This window comes from Falco peregrinus, chromosome 1, assembly GCF_023634155.1.
Source record: "Falco peregrinus isolate bFalPer1 chromosome 1, bFalPer1.pri, whole genome shotgun sequence".
Lineage (NCBI taxonomy): Eukaryota > Metazoa > Chordata > Aves > Falconiformes > Falconidae > Falco > Falco peregrinus.
The window spans coordinates 35,403,272-35,420,389 of NC_073721.1; the positions used below are offsets into that span (position 1 = coordinate 35,403,272).

The 17,118-nt window shown below is 49.9% G+C and overlaps 1 protein-coding gene across 3 annotated transcripts in view; it reads right to left on the minus strand.

Moving 5' to 3' along the window:
- Positions 1–10,008, minus strand: part of AFAP1L2 (actin filament associated protein 1 like 2) — a 71,373-nt gene extending 61,365 nt beyond the window's left edge. For 2 of the 3 annotated variants that reach the window (XM_055814175.1, XM_055814168.1), the window contains exon 1: positions 9,703–10,006. In XM_055814175.1, the coding sequence (XP_055670150.1) occupies positions 9,703–9,718 (16 nt within the window). In that variant the 5' untranslated portion in view covers positions 9,719–10,006. Of the gene's footprint in view, positions 1–9,702 lie in introns of all 3 variants that reach the window. The other variant, XM_055814160.1, reaches the window with a different exon arrangement.
- Between the last annotated feature and the right edge of the window lie 7,110 nt (positions 10,009–17,118).

The following is a 17,118-nucleotide window of genomic DNA, read 5'->3' on the forward strand; positions in this document are numbered from 1 at the left end:
CACTCAGATGACAGACCACATTAACAGTGTCTCAATAGCTGTTGATCAGGATCAGAGACAGAATTACAACATATATCAGAAATCAAGAGTATAGGTTAGTGTAACGAACACATTTCGAGACTGATTTACGAAATCAGTGGGTTTTCCTAGAACCAGGCTTTAGAGTTCAGATGGACTCAGATATAATCCAAGCCATGCTTGCAAGCGTTGATACATTCCTGACATGCTTTAATTAGTTACAGGCTCTCTACAAGTAATGCATTAGGGTAACCAGCACCAAACAAGCCAGTAATTCCTTTCAGCACCTGAAAGGAAACCTAGTAAGTATCATCTCACTAGGGGAACAATTTCAAAGCTCTAACTACAGCAAATTAAAGTGACACAGCATCTAGGTAACTAGATAATATCATCACCTAGCCCTGCTCATCAGAGCAAGCTGAAAGACACTGTGCATGGATCCTACAATGTGACTGGAAGAGAAGATAGGATAAAGTTGAAGCAGTAATAAGAACCTGTGTTTATATAAAATAATACCATGCTTAACTCAAGAGTAAATCATTTGCAAGTGTTGCTCTGTTGAACTGTGTGGTAGCTAACTTCTGGTTCCTATCAGTAAGAAGAAACAGGACCTTCTGATTTTGTGTTAAGGCGAGTACATCTCCGCTGTAAACCTCAGAACATTTGGGTTGCTCCTTACCCCATATAACCCTGGCCCTGAGACAAGTCCTTGTTAGCAGTAAAGGGTTTACATTATTAATTTCTCAGTGTTACAATTAGTTAGGTTATAGAGAGAGCCCAGTAACACTTGATTAGGACCATCACAAGAAGTTAGTCCTCACATTCTCCTACAGCCTTCTCACAGACCAGCCAAAGTTGATAGCACCAGATGAATTGGTGGGGTGGAGGAGGCAAAGTGCACAAGAAGCTGCTCTGCAGAGATGACTTGTTTCAGAGGTCGCTGGCTTTTAAAGATACCGTGACCACATATAGGCTGAGCATCACATACAACCACAATTGGCTCCAACACTGCTGCTCAGGGAAGCGAGACAGAAGTGGGGACCACTAATATGGGGGTGTGGAGGAAACCAAACTCACCCAAAACAGTCACATAGGCCTTTCACTGGGGACTTTGCACAACACAACAAGCGAAGTTATTGAAGTCCAAAAGCACCTGCAGCTCCAGCGCTGGTTGCGCTTACAGCCCCAGGCACCAAGTGCAACATGCCCCAGACAAGGCAAAGCATCCATGGGCCTGAAAGAGTTCAGGAGAGAAAGCACGTAGTCTCTGTGCTTCCCAGCAGGCTCCAGACCCCTGCAGCAGCAGAGAGTGGAGCAAAAGCCACCCTGGTCAGTGTGCAGCCTCCTCTGCCGTGGCCTCAGGCCAGGGGAGGATGGCTCCCAGACCACAGGCAGCAGCCAGGCTTGCCTGCTTTTGCATTGCACCTCCACTCAGACCTAGCTCACGCAATTTCACACTCTGCTTGTCTTTCAGCAAAAGGCTGCCTTCACCTATGTGCAAACATACTGAATTCCTAACAGGGACCGAAAAGCCAGCTGTGGTTAGGTGAGATGGATGGATATCCCACCCCTCAGCCCAACTAACTACAGCAAGGAAAAGATACCTCTACTGCTTTGTTAATTGGGCTCAATTAGTCTAAGCGGTTCTCTTCTGAAGCCAGGCTTTATCATACTTCAGCAGCTGCCAAGATCAAGCAAACCTACAGCAGATGTGGAACTGTACCTTACAATCCCAGCTTTCTGCCCGATTCTGTATACCCCAGGGCGATGAAGAAGCATGACAGTAAAAACAGCAGAAGTTCTCACCGTTCAGGACTACATAGCACATTTTTAGAGAGTGTAATAAAACACAAAAGATCCTCGAAGACACCAGATTTAAAAAGAGGAGCCAGGACATGCTCCCTAGCCAAGCAACAGAGAGGACACTGCAGATGGGATGGATGGGGCAGATGGCCTCCAGCTGTCACAAGCCGCTGCAGGAGTCTGAGCTTGCCACATGTCTGCTTTTAAAGGCAGCCCCAGTTCCTAAGTCTGTGGTATTTTGCTATCACAAGCGGTGGCCACCTTACTGCAACTGTGTACTTATTCCCTGCTGGCGACAAAGAGCATCTCTGCATTACTACTGATTTTGGCTCGTTCACAGCAGGACCACCAGAAGTCAGAGCTGTTTGGCACTGGGACTGACCAGACACATGCACTGGCTTATTCCACAGAGATGACAAATCAGCGAGGCTGCAGCTGACTTGGTCGCATTCCTCAGTGGAAGAAAGCTCCATGTTTCACATGGTAGTAGCTAAAGCCACTAGCAACATCACAAAACCTTGAGCAATGCATGTTCTCTTCGAGCCAGCTTACTCTTCCCAAGCCTTTATAACTGTCATAACTTTGTAGTGATAAATAGCAATGATGAGATCTGCAGAGCAACTTTGGATCAGAGATTTCTTTGCAGATACCTTATCTCAGCTCACAGGAGCCTGCACACAAACTTCCCCTCACCACCTGCCTAAGCTGGCTGCCTCAGAGCACACGCAGGCTCCAGGGAGGAGATCCCCTCCTTGCAGCAGCCCAAGACTTGCTCCCCATCTAACTCAGTCCAAGAGGGAAGGGCTCAAGCCACGACTTGAGCATGAACTGCAAGAACCTCCTGGCTCAGGCTCACCTCTTTCAAAGCACTGCTGCCAAAGCCTTATGCAAACTTATTTACAAAGCATGCCAACTGCTTAGCTGCCCACCTCTGCAGCCCAAACTCAGTGCCGACTCTGGAAAGTCTAGATCCATTGATTATTAGCAAGACTGCGAGTCTAAAGATATTTTTTACAATATTTGGTCTCCTAAAGCAAGTGAAAAACACCAGTGTGCCACCCCAGTGCTGGGGGTGGCTGCGGCTCCTGATCGTCTCAAGAAGAGATTCCTACACTCAGAAATAAGAAGCCCCCAGGCTGAACTGCCAGCTAAGGCTTGTGGATCCCTATTCCCTAGCTTTTTCTAAGCCTTGCACTACGCTTTTGTCTTAAGCAGATCCAAAGGAAAAAGAGAAAAAGAATAAAAAGACACGAGAAAAATCTTCGTACATGACAGAGCACAGTCCACCCAAGGGTGGAAAATACTGGCTTTTGTTAAACTGCAGGTGGCCAAGTCCCTATGTTATGTGGGAGTTTCAGTCTGATCCCGTAAGTCTGAGATATAAACAGCTCTGTCTGGAAGTCAATAACCAAAGACAATGTTGCCATACACCAAACCATCCTCAGACATGCTTTCTATGGAATTTTGCCCACGAAGAAAGCAATAGGTCAAGGGGGAAGAAAAAAGCCCAAACAAAACATATTTTAGTGAGTCCTGACCCTCATCTTTTGAGTTTTAGACCAAACCAGTGCACTTCCCACACCTCCTCCCCGCAGCACCCTGCTATGCTGTGGGTCCTGCGCCGCCTCAGCCGACCTCCACGGGCGATGGTAAGCCAAACCCTCCCTGCCAGCAGGAATTACCAGCCTCGCGCCTCCTTCAGTGACAGCTGCTCTCACAGCCATCCTGGCCCACCAGCCACAAGTTCAACTACTTTCGGTGATTTCTGCCCCAGTTGTTCTCTCTTTCAGCTACAGCCGGAGTGGGAAGCTGGATGCGGACCCAATGCCCAGCCCCGCAGCAGGGGTGCCTGCAGGCACAGTGCCAGCCCTGCTTTGCTGCAGCTACTCAAAGGGCTCAGCTCTTCTGGCCACCCTTAGCAACTTGTGTTTGTTTTGGAGGTTGGTGTTTTTTGGGTTTTTTGGTTTTTTTTTCCTTCTCAAGCTCTGCTCCCTGGATTCAAGTGAATTTATTATTTATTTTTTAAAACCTAAAAAAACCCAAAAACCAAAAAACCACCCACGATCTTTGGGTACCAGGAGATCAGCGTCTTCCTACTGAAAACTTCTAAACAGATTTTTCTTTTTGAACTTTTACAGTCATTCTTCCAGTTCACACAAGGTTTTACCATGCACTGCAGCACAGAGCAAGAAGTGCCCAAATTTAACCCCTCCTCTGCAAATTGCAGCATAGCTCTCTCAATGGAAATGCCTTCTCCCAGCTACTTACCGCCAGGGAACTCTCCTGTTCACCGACACTTCCCCATCCACTCCCAAACCAGAGCCAAGTAAGTGGTTCCAACCCAGAAACTGCGTTGGCACTTGCACCAGCAGCTCCTTGGGGCAAGGCCATGTGAGACCCATCTCTGACCTACAGTCTGCAGCACAGACCGGACCAGTCTGTCTTGTCTGCTGACCTGAGAGAAAAGCACAAATGACTACTTCCAACACAAAACAAACAACTCCATGCAGGTCGTCAAACTGGCTGTGTGACTGCAGGATCCCAATTTACTTGCTGGGTCCGGATCTGTGCTTCAGGCAGGCAGCTTCAAAGAGGAACACCTGTGTCCTAGGTGCACGTGCTCTGCATCATCTTTAATCATAGGTGCACCTCTGGTTTTTGGTTCCCCAAGATATCCCCAGAAGCTCTAGGCTCTCTGGTTGCTATTGCTTGAAGATGTGCTTTCCTGCCTTACATGACTCCGGCCTTTCCAGAGCGTACAGCAAATTAGAGTTTACAGGACTTCAAGAGAACGGTATCCCTAATTTCCCTAGATCCAGGCAGGACAGTTGCAAGGAAGGAAATAGCCACTGGTTAGTGAGCTTGGTGTTCAGGTTCTGGATTTACCATAAAATCTTGAAGGAGTCGGTCAAGTCATTAAATCCTTCATATGTGCTGTATGTTGAGATGGAAGCATTGTGGAGCAAGGGTGCAGCTGAGCAGGCACCCTGAATTCAGATTTTAAAGCCTGTGGTGCTTTGGTGCGCAGCCCTGCAGAGCCTAGGCAATGTCAGCTGCCCAGTTGCCAGCTTGCCCCCAGTCCATCACTGCTGCTAGGAGCTGAAAGAGCCACCCATGCTCCAAAATAAAAGCATTACAGGCATTTTTGGATAGATGCTCCTTGTGTTCCTGGGCTGTGGGTGTTCAATGAAAGCAATCAGTGAAACCCCCAAACAATAAACTAATTCACATGATATCTCTGGTTCCCAGCACAGCCTGCACAGAGCTGCTGCAGGGAGTGGCAAAGGTGCCTGGGGGAATGGGAGCAAGGCTTGCCTCACACACTAGTCAACACCATGAGAAAAAAGTAAGAGCTCGTGCCTTGCCAGAGCACTCCAGAAGCAGTGCTCACAAGCTCTGAGCCCTTGGGCATCTAACTTTAGTAGCGGGCTCCTGGCAGTTTTGGTAGGGACACAGGCAGGGAACAGTCCCCAGAGCTGCAGAGCTACAGGGGTTCTACTCCCACTGTCCCTCACTGCATGGATCCCTGCCCCTTACTCTCAGGAAACAGAGCAAGGCCCAGTGACAAACTGGGGGTAGCAAAAGGAGCACCTCCAGGCCTGGCAGTGCCACACACCCGCCTCAAGGACCATCACTGCTCATTAATGGGGCTAAAGCCAGCATCCCTACAGCCTCATGACCATCTACAGTGAACCTGTCCTGGTCTGGAGAGGCTCAAGTGCACCCAGTTCAACTCAGAGCATCCTCAGGTGCCCTGTTTACACAAGAAATGCAGCTGTGCTAGAGGAGACCAAAAATATTATACAGGCACAGGTGACAGTGCGTAAGAAGGCTTGGTAGATGTATAATTGAAGCAGGCTGTGGTTTCAGCCACAGAAAAGGGTTTCATCTCCTAAATCCTTGCTGGGTAAATGACTCTGCACTCCTGCTGCCTATGCCCGAGCAGAGTCCATTCCATGCTCCAAAACCAACCAGGTTCACTCTTACATGAGAGTTACTATATAGGTTATGAGGGTACACAGGACATTAATTTTCACCTGCATTTAAAAGAAGGTTCAGCCCAGCAGCTGAAAATTGTATTGATTTGGTACAGTGCAGTACATTGTCCTGTTTTCTCCAGCTCCCAATTACACCAAGACAATTAGCTAAACAACAGCTGTGTTGATGACCAGCTGAGGAGAAACCACATACGTTTGTATAGAGTCCAGATCATGTTAATATGATCAATCCATTTCTGATTCTGATAAGCAAGTGTTTATAAAGGGCCTCGGATTATTACCAGGGCTCATGTCTTTCATTCACGTCTCCACTTTGCAGTTTAATCCCAAGCATGTTTCCTTGTATTTGCCAGAATTTATTAAAAAGAACACGTGCTGAAGTCCCAAACAGACCCACACCCCTTTCTCCTCCCACTTAAAACATGTTAACTAGCAAGCAGACACCTCATCCTTCAACCAAGCCAGCATTTTAATCCTTATCAATACTAAACTGTTGACTTCTGTCAAGGAGACAAACTCTCCTCCATAGATAGAACAATGCTTGTCTCCTGGGGAAGAGCACTGCAAACACTACCAAAGCCCTGCAGAGCTCGGGGAGACCCTCAGATAAGAAACTTGAACCTTGTGTCTGTGCTCAGAGGCAGTAAAACAAGAATGCCAAGCACTTTTCTTTGAAGAACTGGGCTGCAAGTCACTCTGATTTCCATTACAGAGCTCTAACACTAAAAATACAGTACTAATCTCAATGCTCACATCACTTGACATTTCAGACGACATGGGGCTGCATCACAGGGGAATCACCCCTGGCTGCAGCAACAAGGGGTTGGTCTGAGAGGGCTTGACAGGGGTGGCAGGTAAGTGAGGGTGCAACCAACACACCCCTCACCAGTAACAGTGCGCTTAGCACCTCTTCCCCCCCAGGATTTTGAGATGGCTGGTCACAGACCAGCCAGCCATGTCTGACAAGCAGGGCAAGGAGGAGGCAAGAAGCCACAGTGCCACTGTAACAGGGAGCACAAGACAGGATGGTTGTACGAATCTCAAAGGCAAACGTATGGGAAAGAAGGGAGAGAGCGCTCACAGGGAACAGAGGAGGAGGAAGAAATGAGGGGCTTTGTCCTTGTCACTACACAGCTGTGGGTACAGCGACCTACTTCATGCACACCCACCCTCTGCAGGTCTCCCTATTGTCCCCTTGGTCTCTTGCTCTTCATGTCTCCCACATACTTCCTAAGTCGCAGGGAGGAGGCAGATTTTTAAACAGCACCTTCACCAACAGAAGACACTCCTTACCATTGCCTGGCAGAAGAAAAGCCAACCCTGCCATATATTGAGATTATCCTTCAGAGCTTTAAGAGCCTAACAAGAGTCAAGAGAATGTCTTCCTATGCATCTGGCCTTGCAACCCCATTTGCAGAGGCTGGGAAAGGAAACCCGCTCCCAGGAGAGTTTCACAATCCCTCCTTCACTTCCCACCATGCAAGTCCAACAGCCTGAGCTCTCCCTGCTCCACGGGTGCCACCCCACCAGCCACCAGCTCCAGCCTCGCACACCGCACCCAGCTGCTTCACCCTGCCTTTGGGACAGGGGGGGACACCTCCTGTGTGCACCAGGTTAGAGTTCGGATTAAAGCACACCCCTGCCCGTGTTTAAAGCAAAGAAATGCTGCTGTTTGCTGATGCTTGCAACCTTCATAATGTTGCTTGCAACATAGGAAAGTTGTTGTAGTCAAATTCCTCTTCCCAGAACATCATTTCATTGCTCAACATCCCTCTGAGTCCATCCCTCTCTATCATTAAAGGATTTCCCTGCACAAGTGCTCTGCCTGGCTTGTAGCAAGGATGAAGACTCCTCACATCAACTGCGGCAGCAACAAGATATCCCCACCAGAACTTGCACATATCCCCTGTGCTTACTAATAAACAACTTGCCTGCTTTCTCCACCTGCTCCTCTGGGCTCCCAACTCCCACACGTTCTCCCCTAGCCCTTCCTCCCACCCACTTCAGCAGCCCCAGGTGACTCCAGCCACCCCAACGTGCTGGGGACACCTCCCACCCACAAAATGAACTGTTGCCATCACCTGCAGCTGCCTCAGTACCCGCATTAACACACCCCTACTCCCACCCGTGCACTACCACTAATGCAAAAAGAACTGGCAAGGCTCTGCAATCAGTTGTGCTCATTATTCAATACACATGTGCAGAGAACATCCCCACTGCTCTGAGGGAGCAGTGTGCGTATTTAAAAAGACAATATATGAAACATCACTGAATCTTAATGAATCTACTGCTTTGCTACTGGAACCAAATAGAATTGTACAGACCCTGCCAGGGAAAAACCCACCCAAACAGCTACACAATATTTGACTTGCAATACAATCTTTAACATCACTTTTCCAGTATGTTATTATCATGCTTATCAGGCTTGTAAAGTATTGGTTGTAAGGAGGAAAAGGATCAAAATGCAACAGGCAGCACAGTGCCAGCCCTGTCAGAATGCTAAAGTGCTTGCACAGTCAAAAAAATACACATTCCTGGCAAAAATTAACTTCACACAATATGATACCTTGACGTATGAAGTCCCTGCGAAAGCAGGATTAGAGAACAAGGGCTACAAGCTTGAATGCATCTGCTGAGGGCCCGCCAAACCTTGCCAGTTTGACAGTAACAAGCCCAAATGAGGTCAGGCAGGGATATATTTGTTTAGTACCAAGTTCCCCACTTAAATGTTCAAGCTGCATAAGGAGGGCAGAAGTTAGAAGGAGAGCTACATTTCCTCTCAACAGGTAACACTTCCCGGAGGCTTGTTCTGTGCTACAGAAGTGCTGGATCCACCTCCTCCAAGGGAGACTTTTACACACCGTTTAGTAGCAGAAATCAGAGTACCACACACACACCACAGTGCCCCAAGCCCAAGCACCTCGCCCCAAACCCTCCCTCCTCCAGCTGGCAAGGAACACTGAAGTTTGAGAAGTTTCCAAGTGCGCCCACAGGGCCAAGATGCACCAGGTTCGGTGGCAATGACCCAGCAGCGTCACGCAGGAAGCGCCAGAGCCATCGACTGCAGGGAACAAGCGGGCCGTGGGTGACCACCAGCCCCGATGGCATCTGCCGGAGGGAAAGCAGGGAGGCAGCTCACCTGCCCTCTCCCTCGCCACCGACCTATTTGCATTGAGAAAACAGGACTCTCCATTTCGTGCCTTGTTAAACCTGGGAGGGTGGAAAGTCCATGCAAATGGGCAATTTGGGAGGAGAGAGGCAGCGGGCAGCGTTAGCCACAGCCGGTGGCTGCGGAAAACGAAACACGACGCTGCTCTTCAGTGGCACAAAAAGCTCCGGATCCGCAGATGCTGCAAAACTCCCCTCTCCCTCGCCGCCCGGTGCCCGGGGCAGGGACAGGGGGACTTCGCATCCCGGAGCGGGGCCGAGCTGCCTCCCACCTCCCCGCAACCCCCAGCACCCCGCACCACTCGCGGGGCCGCTTCCCCCCGCGCGGAGCTCGCCTCCCCCGGCCTCTGGCTCCCGCCCCACTTGCTGGCCGCCCCCTCCGCGGAGCTAGACCCCCGCTCCGACCGCCCGGTCCCACTCGCGGGACAATCCCCCCCCGGCACCGAGCTCGGGTCCCCCTCACGGGGACCCCCTCCCCCGCAGCTGACCCCTGGTCCCCCTTTCGGGAAACACCGCCTCCGGCGCTGCCCCCCCCCCACCCGCCGCAACACACCGCCCCCGCGCTCTCCCACGCGTGGGGACAGCAAACCGCCGCGCCCCGCGCCAGCGGGTCCGCCACCCCGCAGCGCCCCATCCCCGCCATCGCGGCTCCCCGAACCCCGCGGCGGGCACGGCAGCGCTCCCGGTGCGGGGCACGCGTGACGCCCCACCTCACCTTTGTATTTATCCATGGGGGCTGCGACCCAGGGGTCCCCGGGGCTGTGGGACACGGCGCTGCCCGGCTGCGCTGCGCTCCGCCGCCGCGCTCCCGTAGCCTCTTATTCCGGCGGCGCCGGATCCCCCGGCCGGCCCGGGCCGCCCCGCCCCGCCCGCCCCGCCCCGGAGCCGCGGAGCTGGCCGGGATCGGGGCTCCGGGATGGGGACCGGGGACCTGGGGACCTGGGTCCCGGGGTGGGCGTCTGGGATCGCGGGACGGGGAGCGGGGAGCGGCCCTGCGGCTTGTCCCGCACGGCGCGGCGCGGCCCCTCCCCGCCGGGTGGATCCCCCCGGCTGGCGGTGCCCGGGCGGGGAGCGGGGTTCGGGCTGGGGGCGGGGGGGGCGCAGGGTGCTGGGCGGGCGCCCGGGGGGCTCCTGCGCCCCTCGCTGCTCGCAGCGCTGTGCCCGGGGCGGGGGAGCGCCGCCTGCCTCCTGCGCTCCGGGCGGTGCGGGGCTTCGCTGGCTGCGGGGGCGCTTTGGCCGCCGCCTTCAGGGAAAGGTCTCGGTTATCCCGGGACGGCCGTGTGTGGTCCCGCTGGCTCCCGGTGCTCAGCGCACAGGCGGGAGCCCGCCGGTGAGCCCCCTTCTGCCCTGCTCTGGGCTGCCCGGCTGCAACGTTGGGGTCCCCTGCCACCTTCCCGGGCCTGCTGCCGGCCATGGCCCCGAGCCCCACGCTGAGCTGGTGCTCTCCCTTGCCAGCGGTTCCACTAAGGCTTCCTGGTAGGACCTGCCCCTGGATAGAGCACACCTCACAGCAAGATGTTCCTCTCCTTGGGCTCCAGCAGCTCCGGTGCCTGGCTTGCACCACCGCGGACCAAGCTGGCGTGCCCAAAGTGCACAGAGGATGGAGAAATGCTCTTCCAGTCTGACCTCACTGTAAGGCACTGGTGACAATGTGATCCGAGGGCAGTATCTGGGAGGCACTGCAGGAATTTAATATCGATAATGAAAACATCGGCAGTTACAATAGACAAGGTCCACAAGGATTATAGAGGAAGTTTTCTCTTCAGAATTAAGGTTAAGCTGTCAGTGTGGAGCCACGGGAGCCATACCTGCCTTTTCCAAGGCCTTCCAGGCAAGAGGAGAGGCTAGGCATCTGCTCTGACCACCTTCCTGTGGGCAGAGATAGAACCATTACCTAGAAAATCAACTGCCCTCCTGGAGAGCTGAAAGACAAGGAACCAGGAGCCAGCTCTGCATCATTCACCAGAGCCACATCCACTGGCTTCCTGTGTGAGCACCTAGTCCTCCTTCCAGGGAAGGATGAACGCCATGCCAGGGTCACACCAAGCTCACATTGTTCTGAGGTTAATCCTTATCCCACTGCTTTGACTCTCAAGGAACTTGCAGGCTTTGGGGTCCAGGCAAAATAAAGTTTGCGCCTGGCTCAGGGTTTGAAGCGTGGACAGAAAGATGGTGGTGTGGCCTGCAATGCAAACAAACCTTTTCTTGCTGAGCTCTGCAAACCACACAGCCCCCTTGCACCTCGACTCGGCTCTGCAGGCTGAGCTCTTGGCCAGCAACTCGCATCTGAAGAGCCTGGAGTACTCACACATGGTACTTTCCACATATCCACCTGAGTAAGATGGCAGGGGGAGCATCACTGTTTCTGTGCAATAGCAGGGTCATGGTGTCAGCGAGGAAAGGACAGTAAGACAAAGCCAAGGAGATGCTCACAGAATCCATGCTTCCCAATTTTGGACCTGTCAGCCCACAGACCACTGACATTTGTGGTCCAAGGCAGCCTTGGGAAATGCGTATATAGAAAAAAACCCAAGCCTCCATCACATGGCCCTCCTTACATTTTCCAAAACCAGCTGTAAGCAGGCTCTTCTGGCTCACAGGGGAGGTGAGCGGCCAGGCTGGAAGGGCTCTGTCCTGCCAGCCATCGGGTGGGTCCCTGCGTGCCCCTTCTGTCCCCCCACTCCCAGGTGGTGCTTGGCAGGGTGACAGACGATCTGCGTGGCTGGCGGAGCCGGGAAGTGGCTTTTGCCGCACAGAAACTTGCCATATGAGAACAAGTTTTGATGAAGGGGTATCGCTGCTCAAGGAAGCTGAGGCTGGAGCATGTCTTGTCCATTGCCAGTGAGTAACTACCATGCAAGAAGACAGGCAAGCCATCAGATCCAGCATGCAGATCGCAGTCTTGAATGACTGGAGAAAAAACAGGGTAAAAAAAATACATCTGTCATGTAGCAATACCTCTGTTACAGCTCTTTCCAGCTACTTCTTGGCTCTAGCTTTCAAAATCTAGCAGGGCAAGTCCCTGATCTTGCAAACTTTAGAAGCATGCCTGTATCTCGAAGCAGGTGAGTAGTTGTTCTGAACTCAGCAAGATTAATTAAGGATAATACCAGTTAAACTAATTAAAGATTATTTGAAAGATCAGGAGGTCAGATACCTGTGATTCCTGTCTTCAGGCCACAGAGCCTTTACATCCCCTGCTTGTCCCTTTCCTTCCCCTTCCCAGCCATGATAAGGATGCTCTGGAATCCCAGGGCTGCTGGTTAAGCCCATGGCAATTGCTGGGAAGCGATAATGGGACAAATACTAATGCCAGTGGAATACAAGTTCCTCCTGTTTTTCCCCTTCCTCTTGTGGTAGGAAGTATCTAAAATACTTTGGGATATTCTTTTTTTGAACAGGCTGTTGTGTTCTGCAGTTTAATAAAACTGGGAAATACTCAGACTCTGTTACTGTGAGGAATTAATATTCCCAGCTTTGGTGCTGAAGTCTAGATGTTTACCACTGTGCTTGGCTAGAACAAACACTTATGTACTGGCTTTCCTGGTGGAGCTTCTTGAAGCCAATAAAACACCAACCCTCTACCTGTGTACCCATGTATTTCTTGCCTTTTTCCTGCTTATTATTAGTGATGATTATTATTAGTGATGATTCAGGTGTGACAAGCTCTGAGGGCCAAGCTCATCCTGTTCAAATCTTCTCTTTTTATACGTGGCTGACATCCTATCCTTCAGTGCAGAGGATCACACTATAGATTACATGTCATGTTTTTCCCCCTGCATATTCATGCTGTATTAATAAACAGTCTGACCACTAGTGAGATATCACCTTTGGCTAAAGATCTCAAGTACCATGCTATGGATTTCAGTCAATACGATTCTGCTTTTCTGGCCTTACGTACTGTCATTTTAGCACTCTTGTTTCCCATGAAACAGAGAAGGAGTCAAGCATAAATTTAGAAGCCTAAACAAACTATATAAACAGTTAGAATTATTTGCTACATACCTTGTTCAGAAGCATGATCCTCTCTTTTACCCACTGGTGATGGTAAATGCTTTTCTTTTTTTTCCCAAACATTGACTAAGCAGGTGTACATTGCTTCATTAGCATTATTATTGCTGTTACACTTACCTCTTGCTTCAGCAAAGTCTTTAATGTCTAACGCTTGTCTAAATGTTTGCTATTACTTTCTTCTCTCTGGATGCATTTGACTTGCTCTGTCCTTGGTCTAATCATGAGTCGAAGTCTGGTGAAAGTTACTGACCTCTCCGTTGTGAAAGTCGGAGGGAATCCTACCATCAGAGCTTGAGTGCAGGTGCCCTCCACCGACTTCAGGGAAGTTATGCTCGATGGAAATTCTCAGGAAGAATCACATCTGACTCAGACTGTGCAGGGCTGCTCCCCGGGGTATTTTCTCCCAGATGTTGTTCCCCCCAGTTGCAGAAGTCCATAGTGGTCTAGCTTCTGCCATTCTTCAGGGAAAATATTCCAGCTGGCAGAATAAAAGGTAGAAATTTCCTCCACACATGAAGGGTATCTGTCGTTTCACAGAGCTTTACCTTCTCTCTTTCCCAAGGCTGTGAAAATCTAGTTCAGGAGTCTACTCAGCAAGACCAGGCTCAGTCAGAGGTAAAATTCACTTGGTCTTGTAAGCTCCCGAAAGACTGGGAGCTGTGTCAAACACTCCATGTGTGCAAGCACCTGGAGAAAGATGGAGAAAGAAGATGGCTTGGCAGACTAGGGTTAGCAGTGAGACGTGCTCGGATCAATGGTGGCACACCTGTGTCCTCTTTTCTTTCAAACTTCACCTCAGGCACCTGTTTAGATAAGGGTGTAACATCTCTTGTGGACAGTGGTGGTCAAGCAGGCATAGAACTATTTCAGAGCAGTTGACATGAGAGGTCTGAACAGAGGTGGGTTTTGAGACAGATCTGAGCAAAGATTGAAGCTGAGCTGTGTCCTGTGAAATGCCAAGAAACAAGGAAGCCAAAGGCTTCTTCACTTTGGCATCCCTGGCTGCAATGCTGCCGTAATCTAAGGGGGGAGAATTCCTTTTGTCCGCATGTGGATCCCTCTGAACAGCAATGAAGCCTGTGGACCTAGGGACAGCTAAGCCATCAAAACATCACTGACATCTCTGGAAGGCAGAAGTCTCTTTCTCTCTCCTCCCCCTGCTTCTGGCCAAATGATCTTTCTCTTCCTAATATAATTTTCACAGTTAATGGACCAACGCCCCTGCTGAAATGGTGGAAAATGAAAATGGCAGATTCTTCCCCCAGCTGAGGGGCCCGAGTTGGACCGCAGTAGAGTCAGGCAAGACAGGGACAATAGCAGGCAAGTGGGAGGCACCTGCAGCTGGAAGGAGAAGACCACCTAAGCACACCCACACAAGCAGGTGGGACCACATGTAGATAAAAGGCATCCGCCACGAGCTCAGCTGTCTTCTTGAAAGTCCTCCCTGATCTTCCCTCTATCCAGGAGTACAGAGCAGGCACTGGCAGGAGTTCAGCATATATATATATATATATATATATATATATGTATATATATATGTGGAGCTCCCACCAGTGTCTTTGACCCCTGATCTGCTGAACCCTCCCTGTCTTCCAGATTTTCTGATTTGGGGGGTGGGGGTGGGGGTGAAGGGAATGGTTGCTGTTGGGAAATTGAACGGAGCCCTTTGCTTATCCTCCAAGGGGATGCAGCTGGGGTCTGCTAACTGTCCTGAGTCATATGGTCAAAGACTTTACATCCCATGCTGAAACTCTTGGCCTCTCAGGAACATGGCTTTGTCAGAGGAGCTGTGATAAATGACATTGCCACGCGGCTTTCTGCAGATAAGGAACCTGGGCTACCGCCTCAAGAGCACAAGCAACACTGAAACATTTTTCCCAATAAATAACCTTTATGGGTGCTTTATAGCACACCAGACTAGTTCCTGGGTTCCAGAAAGGCACTGGGAGCCTGCCAGGGCTTAGTCAGTGAAGAAAGGGCCAGAAGAAACAGAGAGGCAGATGGGTCACTGGGACAGCATGGCTGTTGCCAGCAAAGCTACTTACTGGAAGAGGAGTGAATACTCTGTGGGAGAATGGGCCATGAACCCGTCATCTCAGAAGATATGCATGTATGCTGTCTATGGGTGTCCCTTCTGAGGTCTTCTCACTTCTCTGTGAAGTGCTTCATGATTCTGGCCATAAAAGAGATGACCAAATTCTCCCCCAGCTTAAACTGGTCTTACACTGGTGTTGCTCCACTGACTTCTGTCCAGCCATTTCTGACTTTCACCCATGAAAGGCAAGACAATCAGCCCTAACACAAACAAAACCAGAGCTGTTTAGCTGCTCAGCTATACAAAAGCTTCATCGTGATACATTCCAGCAATGTTTTGGATTCTCTCTGACATTAACTGTTTCAAAAGAGCATGGCTGGGAAAAAGAGGGTGGCTGGAGGGAGGGGGGATTTCCCATTAAGGACAGCAGGACCAGATGTCTTTTTGATGAGCTTCTCTTGGCTTCCCATTCTTTGACATTTCCTTTTCAGTTGTTGAGTCCAAACTGCTTGTAGACCAAATCAGAGGAGCTCTAATAGCATGAATAGTTTTCTTTCCCCTGACAGATAGAATACCTTCTTCTAGCCAATAAGATAGAATACCTTCTTCTAGCCAATATAGGAGACATGCTGACCAGAAAGTGTGCTCAACAGCTAGGGCAGTTGTTGTTCCTGGAGCCATTTCTTCTTTATATTTCATTCTAGACCCTTTTTCCCCTCCAGAGAGGACCCTCACCTTTTCTTTGACAGTGTTCAATACCAGTTAAAGAAGTAAAAAGCATTCTTTGTTCCCCTCCCCTCCAAACTCCACATGGGGATGCTCACACCAGCAGACTCCATCGGGTACCAGTGCCCTGTATTCCAGCATGTAACACCCACAGGCACCACAGCACATGGCTGCTGGCTTCCTAAAGGCTTCTGATACAGATTTCTGATACATAATTAGTCGTGGTCCTAGTTTTTGAGGGGATGGGATAGGAAATCATGGCTTTCAGCTAAGAAATATTAGAAACTTCACATGGATTTTACCAGTAAACCAATATTGAGCAAAATCTCTCCCAAGTTGGCACAAACCCCTCTGTATGGACTATCAAACTGTCAATGGAGGACTCAGTCGACAGAGCTGAACTCTTGGCAACTTTCAACACCACTAAAACTTAACCAGGTGAGAAGAAAAAATAATTTTATCAACATATGGGAAAATGTTAATTTTTATATCTTACTACATTTTCACTGGGATTTTTTTAAGCCTCCCCCATCTTCACCACAAACTGTGGCCTGATGTCAACTGTGAGCTCACAGAAGGTGTTTATTCTGGCATTTTCCCAAAAAGGAGGGTGTTTTTCCAGCCTGCAGCTTTTCTTTAGTCCTAAACCACTTCTACTCAGCCTCAGTCAATAAGCAGAGCACACTTCTGAGGTCAGCGCTGCTGAAGTGAGAAAGCAAAAAGAACGAGAACCTGTGGCCCATCCAGGAGAGCACCAGCAAACTGCAGTTTCTTTCAGTGGAGGCTAAGTATGGCAGAGAAGCCCAAGTTTCCTTCCCAGCCCCCATATCTGCTATTAATATTAGATGTTAGGGTATGTCCAACCACCTGACAAAGTGGAAGTAACTACCAGGTAACAGATCTCTCCCATGGCAGTTGAGCCTTCCACTTTTTTTTTTTTTTTTTTTTTTGTTCCTGTGAAAAGAGATTTAATTAAGAGTCAAGAAATCCACCTCAGTAAATACCAAAACCAGTTTTCCTTTTCCCACGTAGAGCAGTGGAGCTGAATTTCTCCTGCCTTCCTGACTATCATTAAGTATTCTGTTTAAATAGGCCAGCTTCATGCCATCTATAATGAAGTTATAGTGTATTGCTCTGTTATGAATGATGAAGCTGTTGTGTCCTACGGGGAGAAAAATCGCTGTAATCCAACTTTCCTTTTGAAAAGGCCTAATGTATCCACATGAGATCTTCTGGCAGAGACAACTGAGAGAATATAAATAGAAGCTTAAAAGAAGAAGGAGGGGAAGGGGAAAATAACTCCAACAGGGCTGAGTAGCTGAAATTCACAAGTTTAATAGGAAGATGGATGACTGA